Below are 12,698 nucleotides of genomic sequence, written 5' to 3'. Positions count from 1 at the left end.
ATTATTTAGTACAAGTGGATAAAAGGATTAAATCCTCCAAGTGGGTACAGTTCCTAGTTAATCCAGCACCTCATGCATCAGTATGCTGAATTCAGCATTTTATTTTATTCCTCAGGTTATTAATATAATGTTGACAGCCACACATCAAAGAAACAGAGGCAATGAAACTTTTCAGCACTGTCTCACTGCAGCTGCTTTATTACCATCAGTTCTGATATGGGGGCCTAGTACTGTTTTTTGGAGTGAATGGGGGTTGCTCAGTAGACCTCAGCAGCTTATGTTCCTCGTGAACGTTTCCACTGCAACCTACTGTATCAATTTTCTGTAAAGCCAGCTAGCGCTTTGCTGTGCACTTAAAATACCACTGTGTTTAAAAAGATGCAGAGATATGTACAAGTATGATGGTTGTAGAAATCATGACATAAATGGTCTCAAGAAATGGGACAGAGTAACAAAATAAATTCCATTCCCTTTTGGATTTCCTGACTGCAGGAATTATTAAAAAAAATTATAAACCAAAAATAGTTCCTACTGTTAGTTCCTACTAAAAAAAAAGCCAAAAATTCCTCAAAGCTCCAATAAAAAGAGGGCCAAAAAAATCCACAATGTAATTATGTACTAGGCTAGGGAACAAATGTTACTACCAAAACAGTATTGCAGCGACAGGAAATGGGAAGTATTTTGTCACTGTAAGACAAAAGTCAAAATATGAAACTATTGTTTATTGCAAGGCACAGGCTATACATACTTCTACTTATGCAAAATAGCACTGAAGAGGCAAAGCTCAGCAACGGTCTAGTTTAAGAATATCCATACGACACACCAGGATCTGAGACCTACTATAAATAATCTGGCACAGGTAAAAATACATAAATTATAAAATTTTCTTCTTTGCTTTTCCCTCATTTTTATCCTGTAATTATTAAAATACAGAATCTTCCCTGCTTAGTTCTCTGTATAAAAAAAAAAAAAAGACACAAAAAATCCCAATTACAAAATAGATTTCCACACAACCTTTTTTTTTTTTTGTTCTGCCACCTCTCCCCCATTTAAAATTTTTCAAACTGAAACGGACCAGCCTTCTTAACACTAAATAGAGAGCATTCTCCCTGAATACATCACATTGCCAATCCTTTCTTATCAGAAATCAACTTGCACAAACCTTCTCTTCACATACATCTTCCCCTTTCTCCATTCAGTTCCCATCACTGATCCCGTAATGATGAAGGGAAGAGCAAATAGTCTTCCTCAGGCCATCATTCTCTTAAGAGCATGTTTGCAAGGCCTATAGCTACCATTGATGCAACTATGGAAAGTGTCTTTGTGGAGGTTATACATTTTCTGCACAAAATAAGTAGCACAGCCTAGTGAGTGTTTCTGCTCCAATAAATGTTGAGAAACAGCATGTGAAAATATATTAGAAACCCTTCAGGAGAAAAGATTTTCATTTATGCTTCATTCAGGTATGGGCTACATAGGTTTGGGTGGCACCCAGCTTCTTTTGTTTTGTCCTTTGATATAAAAACAAAGAAACAATGCTTTCTTAAGTCAGAGGCATCTTCAAAGAAAAGGCTGAACTCTTGCAAACACAATGCAGACAGACTGTCCTCTGCTTTCCTTCTTGGGAATGACAAGGTTCAGACGCTGCTGAATAGGCTTTCTCCCCCTCACAGTGCGTTCCTTCAGTGAAGTCAGTGAAGAGCTCCGAGTCAAGGATGGGAAGGCATCAGATCTTCTTCTGGGATCCGATCATGACCTTTGATACAAAGTTCACAATGGCGCTGGCAGGTTGCTCTGGATCGTGCTCTGCAAAGAGGTGGCATACGTTGTCTGTGGCACTGCCCTGCTTCCTGGCAACGAACCCAAATACTCTGCAAGAGCAACAACCACAGTCTATCAGAGAACAGAAAGACAGCCATTGTCTCACTTCACAAAGCAAAAAAGATACTGCAGAGACCAAAAGCACAAATCAGACTTCATCTGTTGTGATGGACAAGGTCCTGTGTGATTGCTAGACACAGTGGTCTAGATGTACCAGCCAAGTCAGGAGCTCCCGAGTGGCTCAGGATGGCCAGAATCGGGGAAGCAAGACTGTCCCCTTCCTTCTACTTTGTCGGTATTGCATCCTGTACTGTTTGCTGTCAGAGGCATGCTGCTCACCCTAGGGATGTATTTAATCTGATTCAATACTGCTGTTCTCTTACCTACCTTGGGGAGTGTGTGGTGTGGTGTGTCAGGAATCACCTAAAGAGAGGTTTTGAGGTCCACACATCTCAGTGGACAGGGTACTGGAAAGAGCACTTCAGCCATCTATTTCTGTCCCTTTCCAGAAACCTGTGCCTGAATGCTCTCTGCTTAGGTTTTTTCTTTTGGTAAAAGGGGGACAACAATGTTTGCCTTCAACAGAAAACACTTTGCAATCCACTGGTAATTATATATTTATGCCACATATGAGCATTACTAGGAGTGTTTTCATCTATGTGGCATGTGTGTCTTGGGTTTTTTTTGTTTGTTTGGTTGGTTTTTTTTAAGCTACAGTCTAAGTGAGACAAGTAAGCTTGTGTTAGTGTTGCTGGACAAGAGGAACACCAAACTGAGTAGCAAATGGCTGTTTTCATTCCTGAAACTGCAGTCAAATCACAGACCTGCAACTTAAAGCATGCTAGCTCTGGCTCCAGACAGCCCACCATCACATAATTAGGCCCTGACTTGCAGAGGTGCAGATGAAGTAACTGAAGTCTAATTATAGTGGGCAGAGACACTTGTCTCTGAACAGCTGCGTTCCCTTCTATATCTCTGACAAAGATAATTTAGAACACTAAGAAACTGATCACTGCATGATATTCCTAAAAAATTCAGTTAAAAGAGACTCAGACAGGTGTTCACTTACTTTGCAGAAAGGCCATCTTTCACCCATCTTGTTGTCCATTACGAAAGCAGTTAAAAAAAAAAAAGGAACGGAGAAATAAAAATGAAACCTATGTTAGTTTGTTTTGTAGATCAACAATACAAACAAGATACTAGAAATACTGCCTGTCTTCCTTACTTTCTGTCCTGGGGATCCAAAGCACAGAAAATAACAGTGTTGACTGGATAATGTCGCCGAAAAAAGAGTCTGGATAGGAAGGTATAAAACAAATTTTAGGAATAGTTAAAATACTCAAAATTTAAAACAATAAACAGATCTGAAAAATAAATTATATTTAAGCTAAATTTAGTAATAACGATATATATTTTTGTTATCTGAGTGACTCTGAAAGACACCTGAACTGCTCCAACCAAATAAATCCATATTTAGAATAGTAACATCAAGTTTAGATGAAAGAAAACTTACCCTCAAGCTAAGAAAAAGAACTAGATGTATGAAACCTATTTTTTCTAAAAACTGGCCATTTAGATATTATGTCAGTGGGAAATGCAACTTCTTGGAACTTGTGAATAATTTGATTATATTAAATTTCAAAATATAGGCACTGCTAGGCATTATAATTTAAGGTTTTGTCCTTGATCTCCTATAAATGCTTGTAGACCCCATGGAATTAAGAAGTCTAGCAGGTTTTTTTTTTTTAAACCTATAATGAACTCCTGTTGTCCCTCCCTTGTTACTGTCAGTTTTCAAATCTGAAGACTTTGTTGTAGCATTAATAGCATTCACTGCAAAGTAAATATAAATTAACTTTTTACCACAGTATTTTACAGACTACCCAAAGCACTACTGCAAATACTGGAGATACAGCGTCTGCTTAGGCCAACTCTGTTCTGTGATACTGGTGAAAGATACCATGAAGATAAATTATTTCAATGGATAGGTTGAATATCAAATGCTGGCAAAGCATTACTTTCAAAAGAAATAACAACAATGAAAAAACTGCCACGGCAAAGTCACCAGAAGTAAGAGCTGCCATGTGGAAGTAATGTCCATAGCTTAAAACATTCATTCACCAGCACTGCAGACAGCTGACACTGTCATGGCCACTCTTGAGGCAGTCCTATTATGCTCTAAGACAGAGATTGCAGAAAAAATCTAGGAAAATCAAATCAACTGCAGCCAACACTTCTTGCGGCCAAGGCGATATTCTCTTCCCAACCCTCTTTGGCTTACTTTCTTTGATTATCTGTCAATGTGATTCCCTGCGCAGACACCTTGAAATGGACAACGGTTGAGATGGGAGAAGGATCTTGCATCAGCGTCAGGCTGAAGGCTTTCTGTACTGCCTGGTAGCCCGTCAGGGACTCCATCTCCACTGAATTCAGGTACCAGACATTACATGCTGTAATGAAAGAGGGGAAAGACTTTGAGAGGTAATTACCCAACAGCAAGCAAACAGGTATTTTCTGAACAAAACCAAACAAAATGTGCATTTGTAAAGCAAACAGGGAAGACTGGCAGAAAACTACCACAGCTTCTATGTGTGCCTCACCTTGTCCCACTGCTGCTTCACAGACTATATTTTTGGACGTCATAGACCTTTTGCTGTCCCTTTGTTTTTAAGACCTTTACATTTAAGCCAATGATTGTATTTATCTATTACGCACAGATCCTGAAATTTAAATACAAGACAGCAACAGAGAGCAGCCACTTATAGGTACTACTACAGCAAAAGCATTCCTGAGGAGAACAAACTGGGATATTTTGCTTTTAAGTTCAATTACAGCAGCCAATAACAAAATGCACATTTTTGCAGCATACATTCACACATTTTACATTTTCAAATGATACTCATAGAAATCATAGAATCATTAAGGTTGGAAAAGACCTTAAAGATCATCAAGTCCCAACTGTCAATGGAGCACCACCATGCCCATTAAACCATGTCTCAAAGTGCCACGTCTACATGTTTCTTGAACACTTCCAGTGATGGTGACTCCACCACCTCCCTCGGGAGCCTGTTCCAATGTTTGACCACTCTCTCAGTAAAGAAACTTTTCCTAATATCCAGTCTAAACCTCCCCTGGCCAACTTGAGGCCATTTCCTCTCATCCTATCACTAATTACTTAGGAGAAGAGACCAACAAACACTCACGTCGCCACAACCCCCTTTCAGGTAGTTGTAGAGAGCAATAAGGTCTCCCCTCAGCCTCCTTCTCTCCAGACTGAACAAGCCCAGTTCCCTCAGCTGCTCCTCATAAGACTTGTGCTCTAGATCCCTCACCAGCTTCGTTGCCCTTCTCTAGACACACTCCAGCAACTCAATGTCCTTCTTGTAGTGCTGAACACAACATTCGAGGTGCAGCTTTACCAGTGATGAGTACAGGGGCACGATCACTTCCTTGCTCCTGCTGGCCATGCTATTTCTCATACAGGCCAGGAGCTATATTCAAAGGAAACCACTAACTTGTTTGACACGACAAGAACATTTTCACCCCATAAAGAATTGAGGGTTGTTGCAAAGCTCACTTGTCATTAATTCCATAGTGTTTTGTATGTTTAGCGATTTTAGGGCAAAGGAACTTCCACATTGAGAAAAATTACTGACTTGGGTATTTTTAGGTCTATCCTTTACGTCAGCATGCACTTATTTTTAAAAGCCCTATTCCTCTCCTAAAGAGGAGTAACTTCTGAAGTATCTCTATAAAATAGAAGCTCATTGGTTTCTAAGGCTACTGAATAGTTATTTTTTTTTACCTGGTCTCATTATCAAATCTGCAGCAAGCACTAGGAAAAGAAGTACTAGTATTATATAGCGTTATATAGTAGTACTGTAGTACCAAGTAATACTGCATAGTACTACATAGTAACAGTATCATATAACATTATACAGTATTAATTATTATTATTATATACTATTAATAGAATTATTCACATGCTTAAATACTTTAGGACTGTATAAAGTCAAATTTACAAACAGATTAAGAACATCTTTGAAACTGAAAAGGCCTCTTAGTCTTATTCTACAACACAAGCAGGAATGATTAAACACATCCACAGCTGAACACTGGTACCAACAGACTTTATGTTTTGGCAAAAACATTTATGTAGGTATCCAGAACAGCATTTACAACTCTGGCAGCTGACATATGCAAATTACCATGCTAATATTTCATTTGTTTAGGAGTTTAGTTTGGTTTGCCAACTTTACTATGAAAGCAAAGATTAAATTAAATCTAACAGCTTCTCTTTTCATATGGCTATTCTGTAATCTGACTAAAGCTTTCTCCTATGACCATCTACATAAAATACACAGCTAGACATTGGCACTTTCAAAACAACCAAGCAATCGTACAGTTAAAGACTGCATAAGCATAAATCTGATTCCAGCATGATGATCAGCCCAGTAACTTCAAGCTCTGAAGTCTGTCAGTGAACAGCGGGATCCAGAGATTTCATTTATTTGAAGTGTAAAATTTCCCAAATGTATTTGCACATTGGTGTGATAGTTTCAATAACCTTTGTTTGAATCAATTATGATACAATTCATGCAGAGAGATTTAAGGCGATGAATGGCAAGTTCAATGAGGCCTTCCTCACTGAACAGCTTTCTGTCATGCCTATCCAAAATTGTAAATAACATTCCAAACCATAAAGTCTCCTCTTCTCACATCATTACTGTGTATGTTTGGTACAGCTCTAAAGCTCTTCATGATCCTGTGAGCCTTTCCCACCACAGGAAGCTTGCCTTGTTTCACAGTCACACTCTCACCACTTCTGACACTCAGATGAAGGGTTTCCCTTCCTCTTCTACCACACATCGCATTGGTGTCAACAGACCATGTTCAGGTTTTGTTTCTAAATGAAATAGCCAAGCATTTTGTCTAGATTGCCCTCTGTGTAATAGTTCAAAAGCAGTCACCAAACACAGTACGTTCCTTTACTTCTGTATGTAACCTTTTTCAAAAGTGTTGTAAAGTGCAAAAACATCAGCTTAAAAAGGAGATTACGGGAAAGGAAAGGTAATGAGAAAGGCTGAAAGATTTCTCATTTAAGAACATCATGCATGGTTTGTTGGGGTATTGAATGACAGCAATCCCACAGAAACCATACTCAAGGCTAAAACAAAAGGAAGACATCTGTGTCTTTTGTGCAATGCAGCTGCCCTACAAAGCTGCTGCTCTCATCTTCCACAGGTGGCATTTTGTAGTCACATCCATGGTACCACCAACAGCTACACAATGTGGCCACTTCAAGTAACCCCTGCTGCTTTTAGACTGGCAATGTGCATTGTTCAGAATGCTTAGTCCCTTGACTGTATTAGTGGAAACAGGTATGAAGAACTGAGATTTATTTAGGGCAGAGAATTTTGCTGCTGAACAGGAAGTTTAATAAAGCAAGGTCTGTTCCAGGAAAAGCCACTTATCTGTATAGTTTCTAGTCTTGAGTCGTCACTCTCTAGGAAGCAAAAGATTTCTGGTCAGCTTCTGCATTTAGATAATGACTGGAAATGCTCATTAGGTTTTTCAGACAGCTATAAAAATTAATCATGCTAGGAAAACACATCTTCATTTTCTTGTGTGTGGAGTGGGAAAAGGGTGGGGTAAAACAGGGCAGGGAAAAAGTGCATCTGCTCTGACTAAACTGCAGGTGCTCACACAAGCTCAGATATTGGAAAAGAAACAATTCACGTTTCAGGTCTGCACTTCAATGTTGAACTCCACAACTTGAATGTTTCTATGACTGGAGAGGGAGCTCTGAACCATGGAAAATAAGTGGGAAATGATGTATCAGGGCAAAAAACCTCTGAGAATCATCTCTAGCTAATTTATCTATTCAGCTCCAAACCCTTGTTTAAAAACAAAAGCAACAACAAAACAGGGAAAAAACAAATGTACAAAGTTACCCAAATATTCCATGATGTCACAGCTCCCATAAGGAGTTACCTGACTACTGTGCCAACCAAAGTAAGAATTCTTTCTTTTTCTTTGAAAAGCATTCCCTGGGCAAGGAGCAACCAACATTTCTCAAAAGACAACAAACAGCCCTTTTGCCGGGTTTTTCAAGAAGGAAAGCTATACAAAAATTCATTCTCTGTGTTTTTTTCCCGTTGGCCACAATAAACACCACCAGCACTGGCAGACAGGAAGGCCAACATGTGCTCACTCCTGCCACAGCCTTGCAAAGGCTTGCCATTGCCTCACCAACACATTGCTGCTTGGTTACAGCACTCAAAGTGGTACTTCAAATTTTTAAGTCAAAGCAGATTGCTGCACAAGCAAGGAACAACGCTCTCTCTCCAGAGCTGCTCAGCTTCGCAACTGCCCCCTTCAGAAGTGCCCTAAAATGGGTGAGGGCAATGAGGCAGCATTCTTATAAAGGCATGCTTGACCACAACACTTTTGCTTGTGGCTCCAGTAGTAGGCTAAATTCAAAGGAAAGTGGCAAATGTAGCGTAGTGTCCTACTCTAATGGGACTACTTGGGTGGACAGATAGATCCTGGGGAGAATTCAGAGCGGCCTGAAAATAAAAGACCATGGGAAGGTGCAGAGAGTATCCCTCAGGCATGCCCACTGTACAGGGGAATAACATAGTGGCTGCATTTCTACTAAGGACAGCCTTAAGATTATGAAGGGGTACCCAAAGCACCATGTCCAATAATGGTAGGTTAGGATGCCCCCACACTTTCTCAGACAGGCTATTTCACTAGCTGTCTCTGGGTCAGCTGCACACAAACAAAACAGATGAGAAGCAGAGGACATCTCTACACAGCTGCTGCAAACACCTCTACTTGAGAGCGATACAGACCATACCAATCACATCATTGGAGGTTATCTTGCCAGGGTTCTTCTGTCACATCAATAAGCTCATGGTAAGACAACTTAACTTGCCAGACTGGGTGCTGCAGTATGCATGAGAATCTATAAAACAGCATCCAATAAAAAAGATGTTTCCTAACAACATGCAGCATCAAGTGAAGCACGAGCAATGTTTTTTAATTTTTTTTTTCAGATTGATGTGACAGTAAGCATTTTCCAGTGGCACTGTTGACTCCTATGCTGAGAATTTAACCCTACTGAACACTTTCCTTAGTTGCCTTTTGCAGACCTCAGACATAGTTCATGAGCCTCTGCAACACAGGCTGAAAATATCTTTTCTAAGTTCATCAATTATGAAAGCAATGTCACCGCTTAAAAATTGCTGTGCTTGAACCAGCCTATGTGTACCTCATATTCTCATGGAAAGCAAACACAGGGTTGTAAAACTTAGAAGCTGGTTACAGGAAACAGAAAGAACTTGGTACATGTCCTCACAGTGCCCTCTGCACTTCTACACAGCACCCTAAATTTAACTGGTCCCTTTAAACATCCTTCAGTCCAGTCTATGATTCAGCTTCTCCCAGCCTGTAAGATACAAAATTTGGTGACAATCAAATGCAAGGAAAAAAGTTAACATACCTGCACCCTGTTTGAGAAGTTCTGCTGCCGAGTTTGCAGCTGTTTGTGGAGAAGTTTCTGCTATCTCCTCCAAGGGATCTGCAAACAGAAAACACTGTCCAGGTCTTGTTTGGACCTCAATCAACAAATGAATGCACATGGTCAAGTATGAGTTTAGCTCTTGTGACTGTGATCTCATGTACTGATCAACTCTTGACCAGAAACATGATACAATATTTTATCTGCAACTATAATCATTCATGTGTTTTTTGTGCTGCATCAGTTTTTTTGCCTCCAGTGCTGCAGGAGGGATGCTCAACCTTTATTCCTGACAGTAAAAGATGTAACTACAAAGCATATGCTGCAGGGACACACATGATGTCACATTAAAACAATACTAACAGCTATATTGCCTCATCACAACCTTGAAGTTTTTTAAATAGTGCAATTTTAATTATCTCATTTAATTTGTATCATTTACACTAATTTAGGCACACAGACTTTGTGTTTCTATGATGAAATCAATTAATTGTATTTTGATTCAGAAGATGACAACATAATCCTTCTTTCTTCATATTTATGTAGAAAACAAACATCTGAGCTATTAAGACAGCAGCAGAATGTTTGCCTCCCAATATGTTAAAATTAGTGAGAAAACTGTCCATCAGTATGTTATTTCAGTTACATAAATGCACGTAAAAAGATCTCACTTACTGCTGTATTTAATAAGATGCATGCTGTCTTTGAATACAGTGTGATGATACTCACATATTTAGAGTTACCCATATGCTTTAAACATTCCACACACTGTGTCCAGAATCATTAACCACAGAAGATCATCTTAAAATGCATGATCATATCGGATTCAGAAGTAAATACAAAATAAAATTTCACTGTGGTATGTTTATTTGGGACAAGGCAAATGTTTCAGTCCTGCACCTCAGCTAGAACGGAAGGAGCTTTCCATTTTCAGGTGAGGAGGATAAGAAGAACAAGCCCACCTACCACACTGGTTTGCCATATAAAGAGATCTCTGGTCTATCTACCATAGCATGTTTGTGCTCAGATGGTTTCATTAACATGTCCGCATATTTCAAATGCTATGTTTGAACACTGACATATGGCCTTTAACACAAGTTTAAAGAGTTCAGTAGGAAACCACAAGAATGTTTAACATTTCACTAATACTTCTGGTGTTAACTTCATGTGGGAGAGTAACAGACAAGTGAATTATGGGGCAAGCATAGCTACATTTTGCCTTTGTCTTAGCGTGATTTATGAAATCACCATAACCAAAATTAGAATTACAGTCCCACGATGCAACACAGGCTTTTTGATCATTTACTTAAACAATATTTGGACCTGTGTAAGTGGCTACTTCCTTCCTGCTGGTGTCACACTCAGGGCACCATCTGTTCTTTACCTACTTGCCTTCCATAAAGCTCTTCTGCCACTCAGACCTGAATGAGTGGTTACATCTAACCATATATGGGCATAATTTTCTCTCTGAGAAGTACATCTGTCTTCCTACATGCTAGATTATTGTGCGGATTTCCATGATGCATATATGTTTATGACGGGAATATCACAGTACCAGTCTGCTCACAACTACAGCTTGGGTAAATGCCGTCAGCAGTACTCAAGAACCACTTCTAAAACACAGCTTCCTTCCCTATGCATTCTTGCTCAGATTGCGACTTGTGACATGTTCACCTGCCTTCAGGCACTGGCACTTTGAAGCATAGTTTGGCTGGGTATGTATCTTCTGTACTTTAACAAGCATACCTCTGTCTGGGATGAGGAGCTTGCAGGGCAATGCCAGTGGAGTGATGGAATGCTGATACACCAGAGCTGTCAAACTCCCTGTGGTCAGAAGAGTAACAAGACATATACAGTTTAACTTGGACAACAAGAATGCTTAACAGTTACGTTGGCTCTCAAGTATTTCATAGACCAAGGGGCCTCCCCACCTGCCCTTTAAAAATATTCTCTTGGCACCTAAGCCAAGACCTTCTTCGGTCAACTTTAGTGTATTTATGCCAGCACTGTCTGAGCTGGACGTACTTGAACTCATTAATCACAATCATACGCTCCTTTTTCCCTGCTTAAACACACTGCTTAAATCCTAACCTAAATGGCTTTGCTTCAAATGGAGAAAGCACAAAAATAACAAAAACAGTAACATATGTAAGTCAGTAAATTCCTTTCAATGCTCTTAACTTCTGCTACATTAAATGCAGTAAAATCTTACGAAGATCGTAACAAGGGGTCAATGCTATGTGATGAGCCAGAGAAAGAGTGAGGAGTTCTGCCTATTAGTCCCTAGTCTCTGCTGTCTAGTGCTTTGTCTACATGCACCTCTATTTTATGCTTATAAAAGTATAAAATACAGTCTAAATAAAATCTCCTCCATTCAATGCAGCAGTGATATACGTAGCATTTTCTATTAAATTATTCTTCTTTCTACTCAAAGTCACTTTTGTCATTTGGACTTGGCTTAATTAAAATAATTAAACATTAGTCAGCCTTGACATTAGCATTATACGCCAGCGAGTGAGAGGAAGGCGTAATATTTATCAGTCTGTTTGTACAAAAAGCCATCCTTTGATCCCGTTTACTAACAAACATTGAACATTATAATCATGTGCTTGAGAAAAATCACAGTTCAATCAAAACCAACCTCATTTTTACAGCCAATCAAAAATTCCCTTGAAATGGAATGCCTCAATTCTACAAGGGTTATGTGCATCAATGCTAGAGTGCCATGCATATATACTTAAGGTAAATGTGTACAAGGTTCCTATAAACTTTGAATAGGTTCCTACAGAAATCATCAGCACTCGAACAAAGTATTCTCTTATTTCCACTCTATCCAAGTCTATAAAACAGCTTTGGCAAATGCACACCATTTCCATTTTCTGTGTTCCTGTGATGCACAGTACTTACCAAAATATGGTTCATTTGGGCATCCTTTCAAGCGCACCCCCTTGTGAGTGCATTCAATCAGAAAATGCCTTACAAGTTCATTTGACAAATCTCCAACTGTGTTGAAAAATGAAAAAGAAAGCTCATGAAGAGAAGCAATTAACAGACAACAGTCTCACAAATTAGCAGGCCTTTAGGAAGCAGTTTTCCACATTACCACCAAATGTTTTACATACAGCATAAAAAGAATACATTAGACTTGCTCTGCTGCAATGTTACAAGCTGTAGTAAAAAGGCCATTTTTCAAAAAACAAGCAAGCAAATAGCTCACTTCAGACAACAAGAGGAAAAGGTTTTATAATCATAGGTGACTAACATCCAAGTATACAGTGGTGTCCAAAATGTCCAAGCATGGTCCCAACTACAGACAGGAACAGAAATTTGGAAATTCGGAAAAAATGGTTAG

The 12,698-nt window shown here is 39.3% G+C and overlaps 1 protein-coding gene across 1 annotated transcript in view; it reads right to left on the bottom strand.

The window, feature by feature from the left end:
• Nucleotides 1-1,726: 1,726 nt before the first annotated feature.
• The window catches only part of TNS3 (tensin 3), a gene marked incomplete at its 3' end in the record, with an annotated part of 116,571 nt that continues 105,599 nt past the window's right edge, over nt 1,727-12,698 (bottom strand). Inside the window, exons 20-26 of the mRNA XM_081996279.1 lie at nt 12,254-12,349; nt 11,093-11,170; nt 9,329-9,406; nt 4,103-4,271; nt 3,047-3,115; nt 2,891-2,917; nt 1,727-1,871 (exon numbers count right to left, since the gene is read on the bottom strand). Of these exons, the coding sequence (XP_081852405.1) occupies nt 1,727-1,871; nt 2,891-2,917; nt 3,047-3,115; nt 4,103-4,271; nt 9,329-9,406; nt 11,093-11,170; nt 12,254-12,349 (662 nt within the window). The remainder of the gene's footprint in view (nt 1,872-2,890; nt 2,918-3,046; nt 3,116-4,102; nt 4,272-9,328; nt 9,407-11,092; nt 11,171-12,253; nt 12,350-12,698) is intronic.

This window comes from Phaethon aethereus (genome assembly GCF_964289735.1).
Source record: "Phaethon aethereus genome assembly, chromosome: 2".
Classification (NCBI taxonomy): domain Eukaryota; kingdom Metazoa; phylum Chordata; class Aves; order Phaethontiformes; family Phaethontidae; genus Phaethon; species Phaethon aethereus.
The sequence above is the reverse complement of the archived record's forward strand: the minus strand, read 5'-3'. Positions and strand labels throughout refer to the sequence as shown.